Source organism: Panthera pardus, unplaced genomic scaffold, assembly GCF_024362965.1.
Source record: "Panthera pardus isolate Hobbes unplaced genomic scaffold, ASM2436296v1 HiC_scaffold_3, whole genome shotgun sequence".
Classification (NCBI taxonomy): domain Eukaryota; kingdom Metazoa; phylum Chordata; class Mammalia; order Carnivora; family Felidae; genus Panthera; species Panthera pardus.
The window spans coordinates 45,528,210-45,540,012 of NW_026526876.1; the positions used below are offsets into that span (position 1 = coordinate 45,528,210).

General features: G+C 56.1%; 1 protein-coding gene across 2 annotated transcripts; it reads right to left on the minus strand.

Moving 5' to 3' along the window:
* Positions 1 to 1,050: 1,050 nt before the first annotated feature.
* MPO (myeloperoxidase) lies at positions 1,051 to 10,834 on the minus strand. 2 transcript variants are annotated; one of them, XM_019415648.2, is made up of 14 exons: positions 10,736 to 10,834; positions 10,520 to 10,600; positions 10,293 to 10,386; positions 9,815 to 9,990; positions 9,472 to 9,595; positions 9,229 to 9,358; positions 8,937 to 9,143; positions 7,772 to 8,090; positions 5,770 to 5,930; positions 4,276 to 4,531; positions 3,660 to 3,830; positions 2,811 to 3,048; positions 1,833 to 2,047; positions 1,051 to 1,143 (listed from the first exon to the last, which is right to left on the minus strand). In XM_019415648.2, the coding sequence occupies exons 2-13, from the start codon at positions 10,596 to 10,598 to the stop codon at positions 1,840 to 1,842; spliced, it is 2,163 nt and encodes a 720-aa protein (XP_019271193.2). In that variant the 5' UTR covers positions 10,599 to 10,600; positions 10,736 to 10,834; the 3' UTR covers positions 1,051 to 1,143; positions 1,833 to 1,839. The 2 variants fall into 2 exon arrangements, with proteins under 2 accessions (XP_019271193.2, XP_019271190.2); XM_019415645.2 differs by having other exon boundaries at positions 10,698 to 10,737.
* Positions 10,835 to 11,803: the final 969 nt, after the last annotated feature.

Genomic DNA, 11,803 nt, shown 5'->3' on the forward strand with positions numbered 1-11,803 from the left:
TCTTCCAGAAATCCTTCTGGGAAATACCTCCTTCTTCTAGGGCAGTCCTTGGAGCCTGTGAGATCTCTGAAGGGGCATGGCCAGAATGTTCCTTGTACTGCTGCCCAATACATATTCATGTGTTCTTTTAAAATGACCCTCCGGGTAAGGTCAGCCCAGTCAGCACCTCCAGATCCCCTGACTGGTGGAGTGGATGGAGCCACCCTGTGGGAGGAGCCCAGGACCCCGAAGACTTGGCTGCAGTCCTGGCTCTGGCACTCACTTCTTCAAGCCTTTGGATGAGTCTCTTTCTTCTCTGAGCGCCCCTCTCATCATCAGTGAAATGGAGAGAAGTATTTCTCCTGCTATGGGAGGTCCTATTGTGGCCTGGGGCTCCTATGGGTACATAAGCCTCAGCATCCTGCACACCTTCAGGCTCCCAGCTGCCAGGGAAAGGGAGCCAGAGAGGCAGGGGAGAATCAACCAGTCTCAGACATAGGGCTCAAGTTCCAGGCAAGATTATTTGAGAAATACGCTCCTTCCCTTCCCTCAGCTCTGGCCCTGTCCTCCTGGGCCCAGCCATCTGATGTCTCTGCTCTTGGAAACTGGCTACATGAAGCCAAGACTGAGAGGGAGTCTACTGTCTTGAGGGCCTCTGAACCACCGTGCCAGGCTGCAGGGGTGCAGGATCCAGAGGCGCCCCATCATCTGGGAAGGACCTCCTTTCCCATGACACCTCTGTTCTTTCTCTCCCGCGGGACACAGTGTTTTGTTCCTGACACAGAGTGAGCACGTAGCAAGTATTTGCCAGAGCAATAAATGAACATAAGGGCCTGGGGACCACTGTTTCTGTTCTCCGGGGTGGCGTGGGTGGAAGGTGAGAGGCAGGATGGTCTGACCTGGCCCGGAGGCTTCTGAGAATTGACTGCCTTCCATGTGTGGGTCAAAGGACAGCTCCTCGATACCTCACCCCCAGTTTACGGGCACAGACCACACTGGTTCAAACTGAGATCCCGGAGCAAGCCTCATGCTGAGGCTCCAGCCCCACAGCAGACATGGACAGAGTAAAGGTTCCCATCAGTGGTGTTTTATTATCATAGACGTCAGGTACAAACAAATGGCACAAAAGGGCCAGTGCGTCCCAGTTCCTCTCCAGGTGGGCTCCTGTGAATAAGCAAGAGAACAGTGTGAGGAAGCAAACGGGGAGCCACCAACTGAGTCCTGCTCACCTGGGCCCACACCTCACCCACCACGCACACCCTAACTGCTAATGGCCGTTCCTCCAGGGGTCACTGGTTCACTGTCAAGTGTAAGCTCCCCGAGGACAGAAAGTGTCCGACTTTCCCTGAATGTTTCTCAGGCCTACACAGTGCCCGTCAGTAAGTGTTTGGTAAACAACTAGAGGATGTAAGTGGGGCCACTAACGAGCCAAGACAGCTTTTATTAGCAAAGAAGAAAACTCAAGCTTAGCGAGGTCGAGTAATTTGTTCAAGTCACACAGTGGAGAGCTGCGAAGTCAGGATTTTCGCGTAAGCAATCTGGCTCCTGAGCTTGTATCCATTCTAGTATCTTCCCTATACTTAATACATAAACAGCAAACACACACTCACATAAATGACATATATACGCAGCACACAAAACACTACCCACATTCACAGGAAACACACACATATGAAATGCAATTTATATACGTTGCATATGCATGCGCACACACACACACACGAATGAATGTCTAGTCATTCATGTTCTTGGTCAGAACAGGGACGGGCTCACCTAGGGAAGGGAAATCCCTGTGGTCCCAGTGGGCCAGCCCAGGGACGCCCAAGCTTCACCTCACCACCATACCCCCTTACTCAGCCTCTAGTCACTCTGCCTCCAGGGAGTCAGGTCCAATGCAGGGAGCGTATTGCAGCTGACAAAGTCCCGGGGGAACATGTTGGACATGAAGATGTTGTTCCTGGACACGGTGGTGATGCCCGTGTTGTCACAGATGATGCGGGACAAGGAGATCTTGGCCAGCGCCTGCTGCTGCTGCCTGGTGAACACGCCCTGGTTCTCCCACCAAAACCTGCATGGTGATACCCAGGGACATTGCACCCGAGGCTGTCCTTGGCTGGGAAGGCATCAGCGGGCTTGAGCTGCTCCCTGGATGGAAGAGGACCAGCACACACACCCGCTCCACAGCAGGAGATGGCTCCAGGCCCTCAGGCAGCCCAGGGGTTTTCAAAGGAGTGGTGCCCTCCTCACAGTACAAAGCACAGCTGCCCGGCTGCCTCCCCTCTGCCTCCACCCCCCACCCCGTGGCCTCGGAGGCCCCCCCGCTACACAGGGAGCTGGGCCCACACTCACGGACCCCTGTGCCCTGGCCCAGGGCTGTGACCATGGGGGTGGAAAGAATCTTGGGGTTGGTTTATAATGTGTCCACCCAGAGAGGGACACCTTTCTCTAATCTTCCCAAGGGCACAATACAGGCTAGGTAAGAACCGGGTATGACACATGTCAGGGCCACGATGAAACGACACTAGTAGGAGAGGCTTGGAGACCGTTCAGCAGTGAGTGACTGCTGTATGGTGGCACCCTGAAACCAGGGAAGGCATCGGTAAGACTTGCAGTTTCTATGTCTCCCTTCACACCCATGGCTCCAGGCCCCTCCTTGCTGTACCCCAGCAAGTTCAGGGCGCATTTAGGGATGACCTGGAGGCCCCGGAACACACTGGAAAGTCACGGATTCCTTCCTGCCCCTCACTTCACAGGAGAAAGTCAGGGCCCCAAGAGGTTGGGGAATAGGCCTGCAACCACACGGTGGGCCTGAACTGCTCGCCATGCCTCACCGGTCACCGTCTCGGAGCTTCCTGAACTGGGTCCCAATGAGGCAGGCAAGGAGCGGGCCCACGCGGCCGTTGGGCTCCAGAGGCTCGGCCACACCACCCAGCCAGATGTCAATGTTGTCGGGGGTGCCGTACTGCTGCATCAGCTTCTCGGCCAGGCCCAGGTTCCTCAGCACTGTGGCCAGCTCGCCCACCGAGCCGGGCTGCGGGAGCCCACAGAAGCGCCGCCAGGCATTGTACCCTGCGGGGGCGGGGAGCGGGGGCTGTGGGTGGGTTCCGCAAAACTCACCTCCCCAACACGCCGTGGCCACATACAGAGGGACGTGAGGGAGAGGCCACGGAGGGGCTTCTCCCAGGCTCTAAGCCCCGAGAGAACCCTGAACTGAGGGGCCAAGACTCTTCTCTTTCCCTTGCCCTCCCACTGTGAGGAAAACCCAAAACTGCCCGGAACTCCCGCGGGGTCCAAGAATAGGGACATCTCATTGTCCCCCTCTGAAGATCTCAGATCTGAGGCTTGAAGTGTGTCTAGAAGGTTCAGCCACACTAGCTGTCCCATAATGTAGGCACAGGCTTTGGGGTTAGGCTGACCTGGGTTCAAATTCAAGCTCTATCCCTGATTTGGCTGGAGAAGAGCCTGGGCAGGTTCTGAAGCTCTCCAAGCCTCAGTTCGCTCATCAGTAAAATGGAAGTGATGATAACCTCTTCCCCTCAAAGTTCATGTAAAATGAAGCAAAATGAAATGTGATGTAGACAGTTTTCCAGCCAGTGGGGAAGCTTGGGCAGCTGCGGGGCACTGGAGAGGGCAGGGCTAGAGAGTGGTGGGGGGCAGGGAGGCTCCTGCAGCCCCCTCACCTGGGAGGCCGTGGTCCCGGCTGCGCTGCATGTTCAGGGCAGGCAGGTCCAGCCCGATCCTCATGACCTGCTCAAACAACCGGTCCCGGATCTCATCCACCGCGATTTGGTTCTGGCGATTCAGCTTGGCAGGGGTGGCCATGAGGCCCCGAAGGATGGGATCAATACCACCTGGGACAAGAGGAGCAAGACTTGAGGAAGGATCTGGCTCCATATCCAGAGCTCAGACTGGACTCAGGGTTAAGTCCCGGGTGCAGTTGGGGGATGGCAGAAGAGGGCTGGGCACATGCAGCTCCTGGTGCCAAGGTCACCCCAGTGGGCAGGTCTTCACCAGGGAATCAAGGTCTCAAGGTATAATGCCATTCAGACTTGCAAGTTGGGATGCACTCAGGCCCTGGTCTCCTGGGTCCCCGAGAAGAAGCCAGTTCCCTACAAGCCACCCCACCCTTTGTTATTATATACAGAAGCAGTCAGGTGAACCGAGGCTGGAAAGTCAGATAGGATCCCCAAGGATGGAAGGCAGAGTATTTCTCCTGTCCTAGCTTCCTGCAGCCAAGCCCACCCCACCACATCCTCGGCTGCCAGCCCACTGTCTCCTGGCCTAGGTCCTGCTCACCTTCCAGCACTACTCTCCAGGTAGCAAAAAAGACCTTGCTGAGTGGAACGCGGGGGTTGGGCCCCATGGGCTGGTACTGGTTATTCAGGCGGAACATGAAAGGTTGGATGAGGGCGTGGCCATAGCGGAAGGCATTGGTGAAGACATTGGAGATTCGAGGGTCCACCGAGTCATTGTAGCATTTGTAGCGCGGCAGGTACTTCCTCAGGGCCTGTGGTCCCAGCACCAGGGGCAGGTAGTCCCGGTAAGTGATGATCTAAAGAAAAGTCACGCTCAGAGTGGCCTCTCCACGCCACCTTCTCTACAGAGTCTCCACCTGCACTCCTGGCTTGGGGAGCCCCTCCATTGACTATGGCCAGGGTTGTCTCCCACAGCACTGGACCTGGGTCCAACAGAGTGGCTTCTGAGTGGTGGCTTATAAACAGAGCTCTACTGCTTACCTTCTGTGTGACCTTGGGCCTGTTATTAACCTCTGTGAGCCACTGTTACTCAAATGTAAATTAAGGATAATTATGCTGCCCTCTGACTTAAAGGATTAAATAACAAAGGGCTTTCTTAGTCAATAGCTCCTTTGCCCTTGAGTTATTAATGTTTTGCTTCTCCTAATTTATAAGCTCCTGAGGACAAGGGTTGTAGCTCATTTCTCTGGAAATTACTCAGTGCCCAGCAAGCACTTGGCTCACAGTAAGGTTCCATACGTTTGTGGAGGTGGGGGAGGCAAAAAAGAAAAGGGCCACCCTAGATGATTTCCTCAGTGAAAAGAGAAGATATGGAACAGTCTCACTCTTGATTCTAGAGTCTGGAATTTTCTGTGAGGCTTAAATGAATCTCACTTAAGTTCTTGGTGCAAAGCAAAAACTTACCCTCAGCACCTGCAACTCTCTCCCTCTCTGGAGTCTGAGAGTATTGAAAAGGTGTGTGCGTGCATGCACGCAGGTGTGTGTGTGTGTGTGTGTGTGTGTTTATGTCTTGGGGAGAGGATGGGGGTATTGAAGTATCAAAAGTTGGGAGAGAGAACCAGGAACATTTTGCAGGGGTAAATAAAGGTGAGGAGATTGGGTGAGCTATGATAGAGCCAAATGAAGAGGTGAGTGGGTGAAGGAGCCAGGAGACGGGGGGGGGGGGGGGGGGGGGCGAGGGGGGCGGGGGGGGGCGGGGGCACGGAGAGAAAAGGAGAGGCATTTATTGACCAGCTGCTACACACCAGGCACTTCAGACCCGCCCCTTTAATTCTCCCAAAACCATCCCAATGGACAGGAAAGAAGAAATAGGAGCAAGCCTAGGAGAGAGAGGATGGAAGGCAAGTAACCTTCATCAGGCACTCAGTATTGCCAGGTGTTTTCATATATATCATTTAATCTTTACAGTGTCGTGGATGAATATGTTGAGGCTCAAAACACTGGCCCAAAGTCACACAGCTAGGATGTGGCAGAGGCACATCTGCATCCCAAGCCTGCCACATCCCTGGCATCATCAATACTCAGGACGGCATACCTGGACCATGGCTCCCACGATCTTGCGAGCTTCTTGGTAGAGCCTCTCTCCATCCCAGCCTGGGTTCAGGCGCTTGAGTTGTGTGGCCAGCCGGTTGTGCTCCCGCAAAAAGAGTGTGTGCATGGAGGCGAGCTCGGGCATCTCACTTGAGCGGGGGTCCCCTTGGGGAAGCAAAAGCTACTGTCATTCCTAAGACCCCATCAGAAAGGACTTGCTCCACAAAGACCCCCTCCCCAGCCAAGATCTGAAACCCAGACTTTGTTCCATCCATCTTTCCACACCATGTTCAGTTTACACCTCCTCCAGGAGGTTCCCCCTTGATGCCCTGGTCCACCATGATAAATTCTTCCTCTGTTTAGGGGCACTGCTGCTTGGAGATGCTCATTCAATAGGCATCAGATCTGCCTCATGACTTGCCACCTTCTAATGCCTGAGACTGGGAGCTCCTTGAAGACGAAGACCATGGCTTGTCCCTTTTTGTATCTGACCCTCCACCCAACTCACACACAGACACATGGAGTTTAACACAGTGCCTTCTACAAAGCAGGAGATCCATAAACATTGCTTGGTTGACTTATTCTCTTGCTTCAGGCCAGACCAAAAAGTAGCATGCATGTTAGCACTCCTTACTTCCATGCCCATGTCAGACATAGCTAATGATCACAGCACTCTCTCCTGCTAAAATTGGAAGCAACCTCAGAATCCTTCTTAACACAGGACTCTAGAAAGCCACTAGCCACCTGATCAGAGTTGCCATCCTCGCCCTTACTACATGCTAATTTGCAGCCTGCTCGGGCTCCAGAGAACGGGGTGGAGGGTAGATTTTTACAGTCCACATCTGAGACTGTTAGAAAAAAAAAAAAAGAAAACCAAGTGAGACCCCTAATCCCTCCAGTCCTCCCCAAGCCTTCTCTGGAAGGGCCAGAGTTAGGACCAGGCCCGTTTAGCAGGACACTGGGTTCAGTCTTTATAAGTTCTAGAGGCTGGTGGGAAAGAAACTCTGGGAGCAGCTTTACCATCCCATGAGCTGCCAGAGGGCACGATGATCCAGACCCAGGACATGTGGCTCAACACCAGGATGGAGGCAGCCATAGGTTGCTGAGGAGTGCTGCTCTTCCTTCACTAGCCCAGAAAAGTCTCACAGGAGCCGACCTGGATCCTCCTGCCCAGGACCAGTGGGGGAGAGGCCATGGGGAGCCAGCCATCAGGAGAAGAAGTTGGGAGGCCAGAGGGAAGGGCCTCAGGACCTTTTTTGATCCACTATTGGATTTACATTAAAAAACATTGGAAGTTTCTGGGCATGGGCACCATTAATGCTCCAACCATATCCCCAGGGCTTCCAGGTATTTAAATTTAAAATCTCACCTTCTCTAATTACAGGGAATCAAGATGGCAGGAGGTGATATTCTGGAGCAGCACTGTCCCATAGAACTTTCTGAATTGATGAAAATGTTCTACATCTGTGCTGCCCTATATGGGAGCCACTAGCCTATGAAGTTATTGAATGCTTGAAATGTGGCTAGTACAGCAGAGGAACTGAATTTTACTTTTAAGTTAATTTAACTTAAGTTCATTTTAATTAACTTAAATGTAAATACAAATAGCCATGTGTGGCCAGTGGCTACCATAGTGGATGATGCAGTTCTAGAGAGTGAGGGTGCCATGTCTCCTTAGTTGCCTGTCCCTAGGGACTCAACTCTCTGGCAGAGTCCAGAGGGAAAGGGAGAGATGTAGAAAGGGATGGACAGATGGAAAAGAAGCTCCTTGGCTATCCCTGGGTCTCCTTCTTAGGTTTGTTCTGTTTTTGTTTTTGTTTTTTGTTGGTTTTGGTTTGGGGGTGGGGGTTGGTCTGCTTTTTGGTTTTGGTTTTTGCTCCACCCAACTTGTTACCAAGGCAACTGGATTAGTATCATGAAGTTGATGAGGACAGAGTCACAAACAGCACCCCCGCCCCCAGCAGGGTGTGCCCATGCACCAGCCCAAGTTCCTACTCGTGGCTGACCTGCCAGGAAGCAGGGGATGCGCGCAGAGCGGTTGGTGAGGAGGCAGGGGTCATCATGCAGGTTGTCAAAGGGCAGCAGGGCCCGACCATTGTCACTGAAGCGGGTGTTGACGGCCAGCAGCCCCAGCTGGTTGGTCAGGTTTCGAAGCTTAGTGGCCAAAGGGTCCTCACTGCCATACACCATGCTGGCGTCCATGAAAGAGGTGAGCGCATTGATCTGGTTGCGGATGGTGATGTTGCTCTCTGTGCAGGCTGGGGAGGAGCGGAAGAAGGGGAGGCAGTCACGCTGGTTCCTGATGCGGGGGTCATCTGGTGGGATCTGTGACACATAGACAAGCCCCGCTCACCAAGGGCAGGGACAGAGTGGCTCTCCCCCGGTCCACCCCCCACCCCAAGGCCTTGATCCCACCTCCAAAGCAGCCTGGAACCCAGGACCAGACAGGGAGACCCAGACACCACAACGGGTTCCTCAGGACTTCTGGCCGCCCTCAGCTGGCAGGGAGGCCTCTCAAGTCCCACGGACGATCCCCGTCTGCGGTTGCACCTGCAGAGTGCTTCTGAGCTAAGGGGTGATGACCAGGACTCTGGAATGGGGGATGTGCACCCCCGGAAGAAGAGCCAGCCAGTCCTCACCTTAACTTTCTCTCCCTCTTTCTCTCCCCCAGTCTGCCCCTCCCTCCCCTGTTCTCTGGATGCAGTCCCTACACTCGCAGTTGGCTTTTTCTTCCTTTTCTTTTCCTGCCCCCCCCCCACCCTTCCCCGTCGTCCTTTTCCTGTCTTTCACTCTGGCCCCTGCCTATCTCTCCTCTTCTCTCTCTCTCTCTCTCTCTGCCATTCTCCTTCCTTTCTCTCCTCTCCCACTCCCCTCCAGCCCTCCAGCCCTCCAGCAATGGACAGCCCAGGCTCTGTGCAATGTGCCCGGATGCGGGAAGGTGCCCCTCTCTGGTCAGAGGAAAGGGGGACTGAACACGCGGCACCTACACGCGGAGGTTGGAGGGAGGCAGGAAGGTCCTGCGCCAGGGAGGCGGAGGGGAGTGGGTGAGCAGGGTGAACCTTACTCAGGAGCTGGGGAAGGGGTTCAGCACAGAGGGAGATGGCCGCTTGCAGGAATCATGGCCCCTATCCCCACCGGGCAGGCAGCGGCGGGGCAGGAAGGAGGAAGCACCTTGAGCGGGAAGCAGGGAGGCTCCTGCTCGCAGCTGGTCTTGCAGTCGACACTAGTGATGAAGGACGCCAGGGCGCCGGGATCCGGGCTCAAGTCGAGGTCGTGGTCGATCAGCTGGCCCCACTGCACGAACAGCAGCGAGCGCTCCTGGTCCGGGGTCAGCTGCTCCGTGGGGAAGCGCACGATGGCGTTGGAGACGGCGCGCGCCTGCGGGACACGGGGCGTCAGGGGCCGCCTGGGGCCCCGCGCGCCTCTGGGCCCGGCCTCGCCCCCTCTGTCGGCCGGTGCTCACCAGGGGGACCCGGAAGCCGCCGCGCTTGACCCCGCGCGTCCAGCCGAAGGGCAGCGAGAAGCCGTCCTCGTACTCGGCCGGCAGCCAGCGCGCGAAGGCGCGGTTGGAGGCCCCCAGCGTGGGACTGCGTCTGCAGGGATCGGACGGGGCGCTGACACGACATAGCGCCACGGGCCGGTGGGGGACCCGGACGCGACCCCCGCGTCCGCCGCCCGCCCCGGGGCCGCCCCCAGCCAGCAGCACCTGTTGTTGCACTGCCCGGTGATGGTGCGGTACTTGTCGTTCTCGGGGCACGTCACCCCCACGTCCTGGTAGGCGCAGCCGCTGGACTTGGACAGCAGATTCAGCTGCGCGGGTGTCAGCACGTCTGAGGCCGGGGAAAGAGGGATGTGGGAATTGAGTCCCTCCCCCCCATTTCCTATCCTAAGCTGGGGAGCCTTGATTTGGGGGCACAGAGAGGAGATTCCGATGTGCCTGAGCCTCCCCCCGGAAAGACGGGGTGGGGGGGGGGGGACGGAGGGGGGCACTGGGAGATGCCTGAGGTCCCGAGTAGAGCAGGAGACTGAGGTTGTAGGGGCAACGGTACCGGTGATGTTGAGGGGCCCTGGCCGCAGAGGCCGCAGCTTCCTCTCCAGCAGGCTTAGGGCCACATGCAGATAGTCAGCAGCCCTCACGGCTGTCCTGGTGGCTGCCACCGGCTGCTTGAAGTAGGACAGGAGATCCATGGGGCTGGCCAGGCCACTGCGAAGCTGCTGCTTGATGCTGTTTGCAGAAGGGAGGAGTGAGGCCACAGAAGGTGGGGGCAGAGACACTCAGCAGAGCCCGCAGGACAGTGGAGACAGACCCACGGACAGGAAGCAGGTTTCTGTTTATAAACGGACTACGGACCTGGGTATCCAGACAGAGGCAAGGCCATGGGGAGTGATGTTCTCAAACCCAAAGACACAAAGACTGACAGGCAGACAGAGGGTCCCATCCGTACCCACGAAGTCCCTGCATCAAGTTCCTTCTCCGAAAGACCTGGGGCAGCCTTGCCCAGAGCTGGGAAGTGCCCAGTAACCCACCTCTCCCGCTGTTCCTTGTAGGCCGTGTCCACTAGCCGCTTGGCCTCCTCCATGCAGGTCAGCACCACAGAGGTCTCCACCACCTCCGGGACAGCTGTCCAGAACAGGAGTCACATAAGTCAGGAATGGGCCCCAGAGCCGGGGTGGCCTGCGCTGAGGAAAGGGATCCTTGGGACTCACAACCACCCCCAACACACCACCTTTTCCCCTTCTTTCTGCCCTGTTACCTGGACCGGCACCCTCAGAGGGCTGGGGCACCGCCAGAATGGCCAGGAGGAGCCCTGCAAGCGCCAGCAGCAGCTTCATCTCTGCAACAAGACCCCAAGCCCAGTAAGTCCAAAGCCCACAGTGCATTCGGGAGAAGAGAGCCCCACCATCCCTCTCCTTCTGGCCCTTCACTCCCACCTTCATACCCCTGTCCAACCTCCATGGGTCCTGCCTACCTCCTGGACGGAGGGGTTCACAGCACGCCTCTTTCACCAGCTTCAGTCTCTCAGCCCCTCAGGACCTCACCTCTGAAGTTCACCTGGCATTGGCCATGCGGTTCAGCTGAATCCAGGCCTTTATGTCCTCTAGGCTCAGTGGGGGGGTGGGGGGTGGGGGAGTGGGGGGGCAGACAAAACCCGCCCCTGGAGACTAAACGCTCTCTCCTCCCCCACTGGGGTTGGGGTGCCCAGAAGGTGATCGCTTCTATGGGAGAGAGGGACAGGAAAGGAGAGACCAGAACTGTGCCCAGCCTTTGAACTTAGCATTCCACCCGAGTTTCTCAGCTCCCATTGTGTGCCTGGACAATTGTTGTCCCCAGGTGTATAGGCAACTAACCCCCCTCCAAAATTCTGTTTATTTATTTATTTTTTTAATGTTTATTTATTTTTGAGACAGAGAGAGACAGAGCATGAATGGGGGAGGGGTAGAGAGAGAGGGAGACACAGAATCGGAAGCAGGCTCCAGGCTCTGAGCCATCAGCCCAGAGCCTGACGCGGGGCTCGAACTCACAAACCGTGAGATCGTGACCTGAGCTGAAGTCCGACGCTCAACCGACTGAGCCACCCAGGTGCCCCCAAAGTTCTGTTTAAATTTAGTGTCCAGGGATCCTTGGAAAGGGACAAAAGTCAGGAACCAAGAGCCTAAGGAACTATGGGAAATAGAGTGACCCCAGAGGAGGAGGGAAGGTGTAGGGGACTCTTGGAGTAACAATCTGATCAGCCTCGGGGGGTTGTCCCCCACCCCCAGCAGTACGCTGGCCCTTGGCAGCCCCCCCATTCTTGGCGAAGGCTAAAGGGACAGGAAATCTGGCTGAAGACCGTTGGATTTCACAGGAAAGCCTGGGGGCTACAGGCTCAGGACCAAGGTAACTTCCTCTATCCCTCTCCTCCTCCCCTTTCTTCTGGGCTCTGGGTAGCCGGCTATCTTCAGCACTCCTGCCACCTGCTCCTGGATTTCAGGAACCAGGAAACAGCAGAGCTGGATGTGGTTAATGGTCAGTTAGGTGACACAGCCCAGGGCCTCTC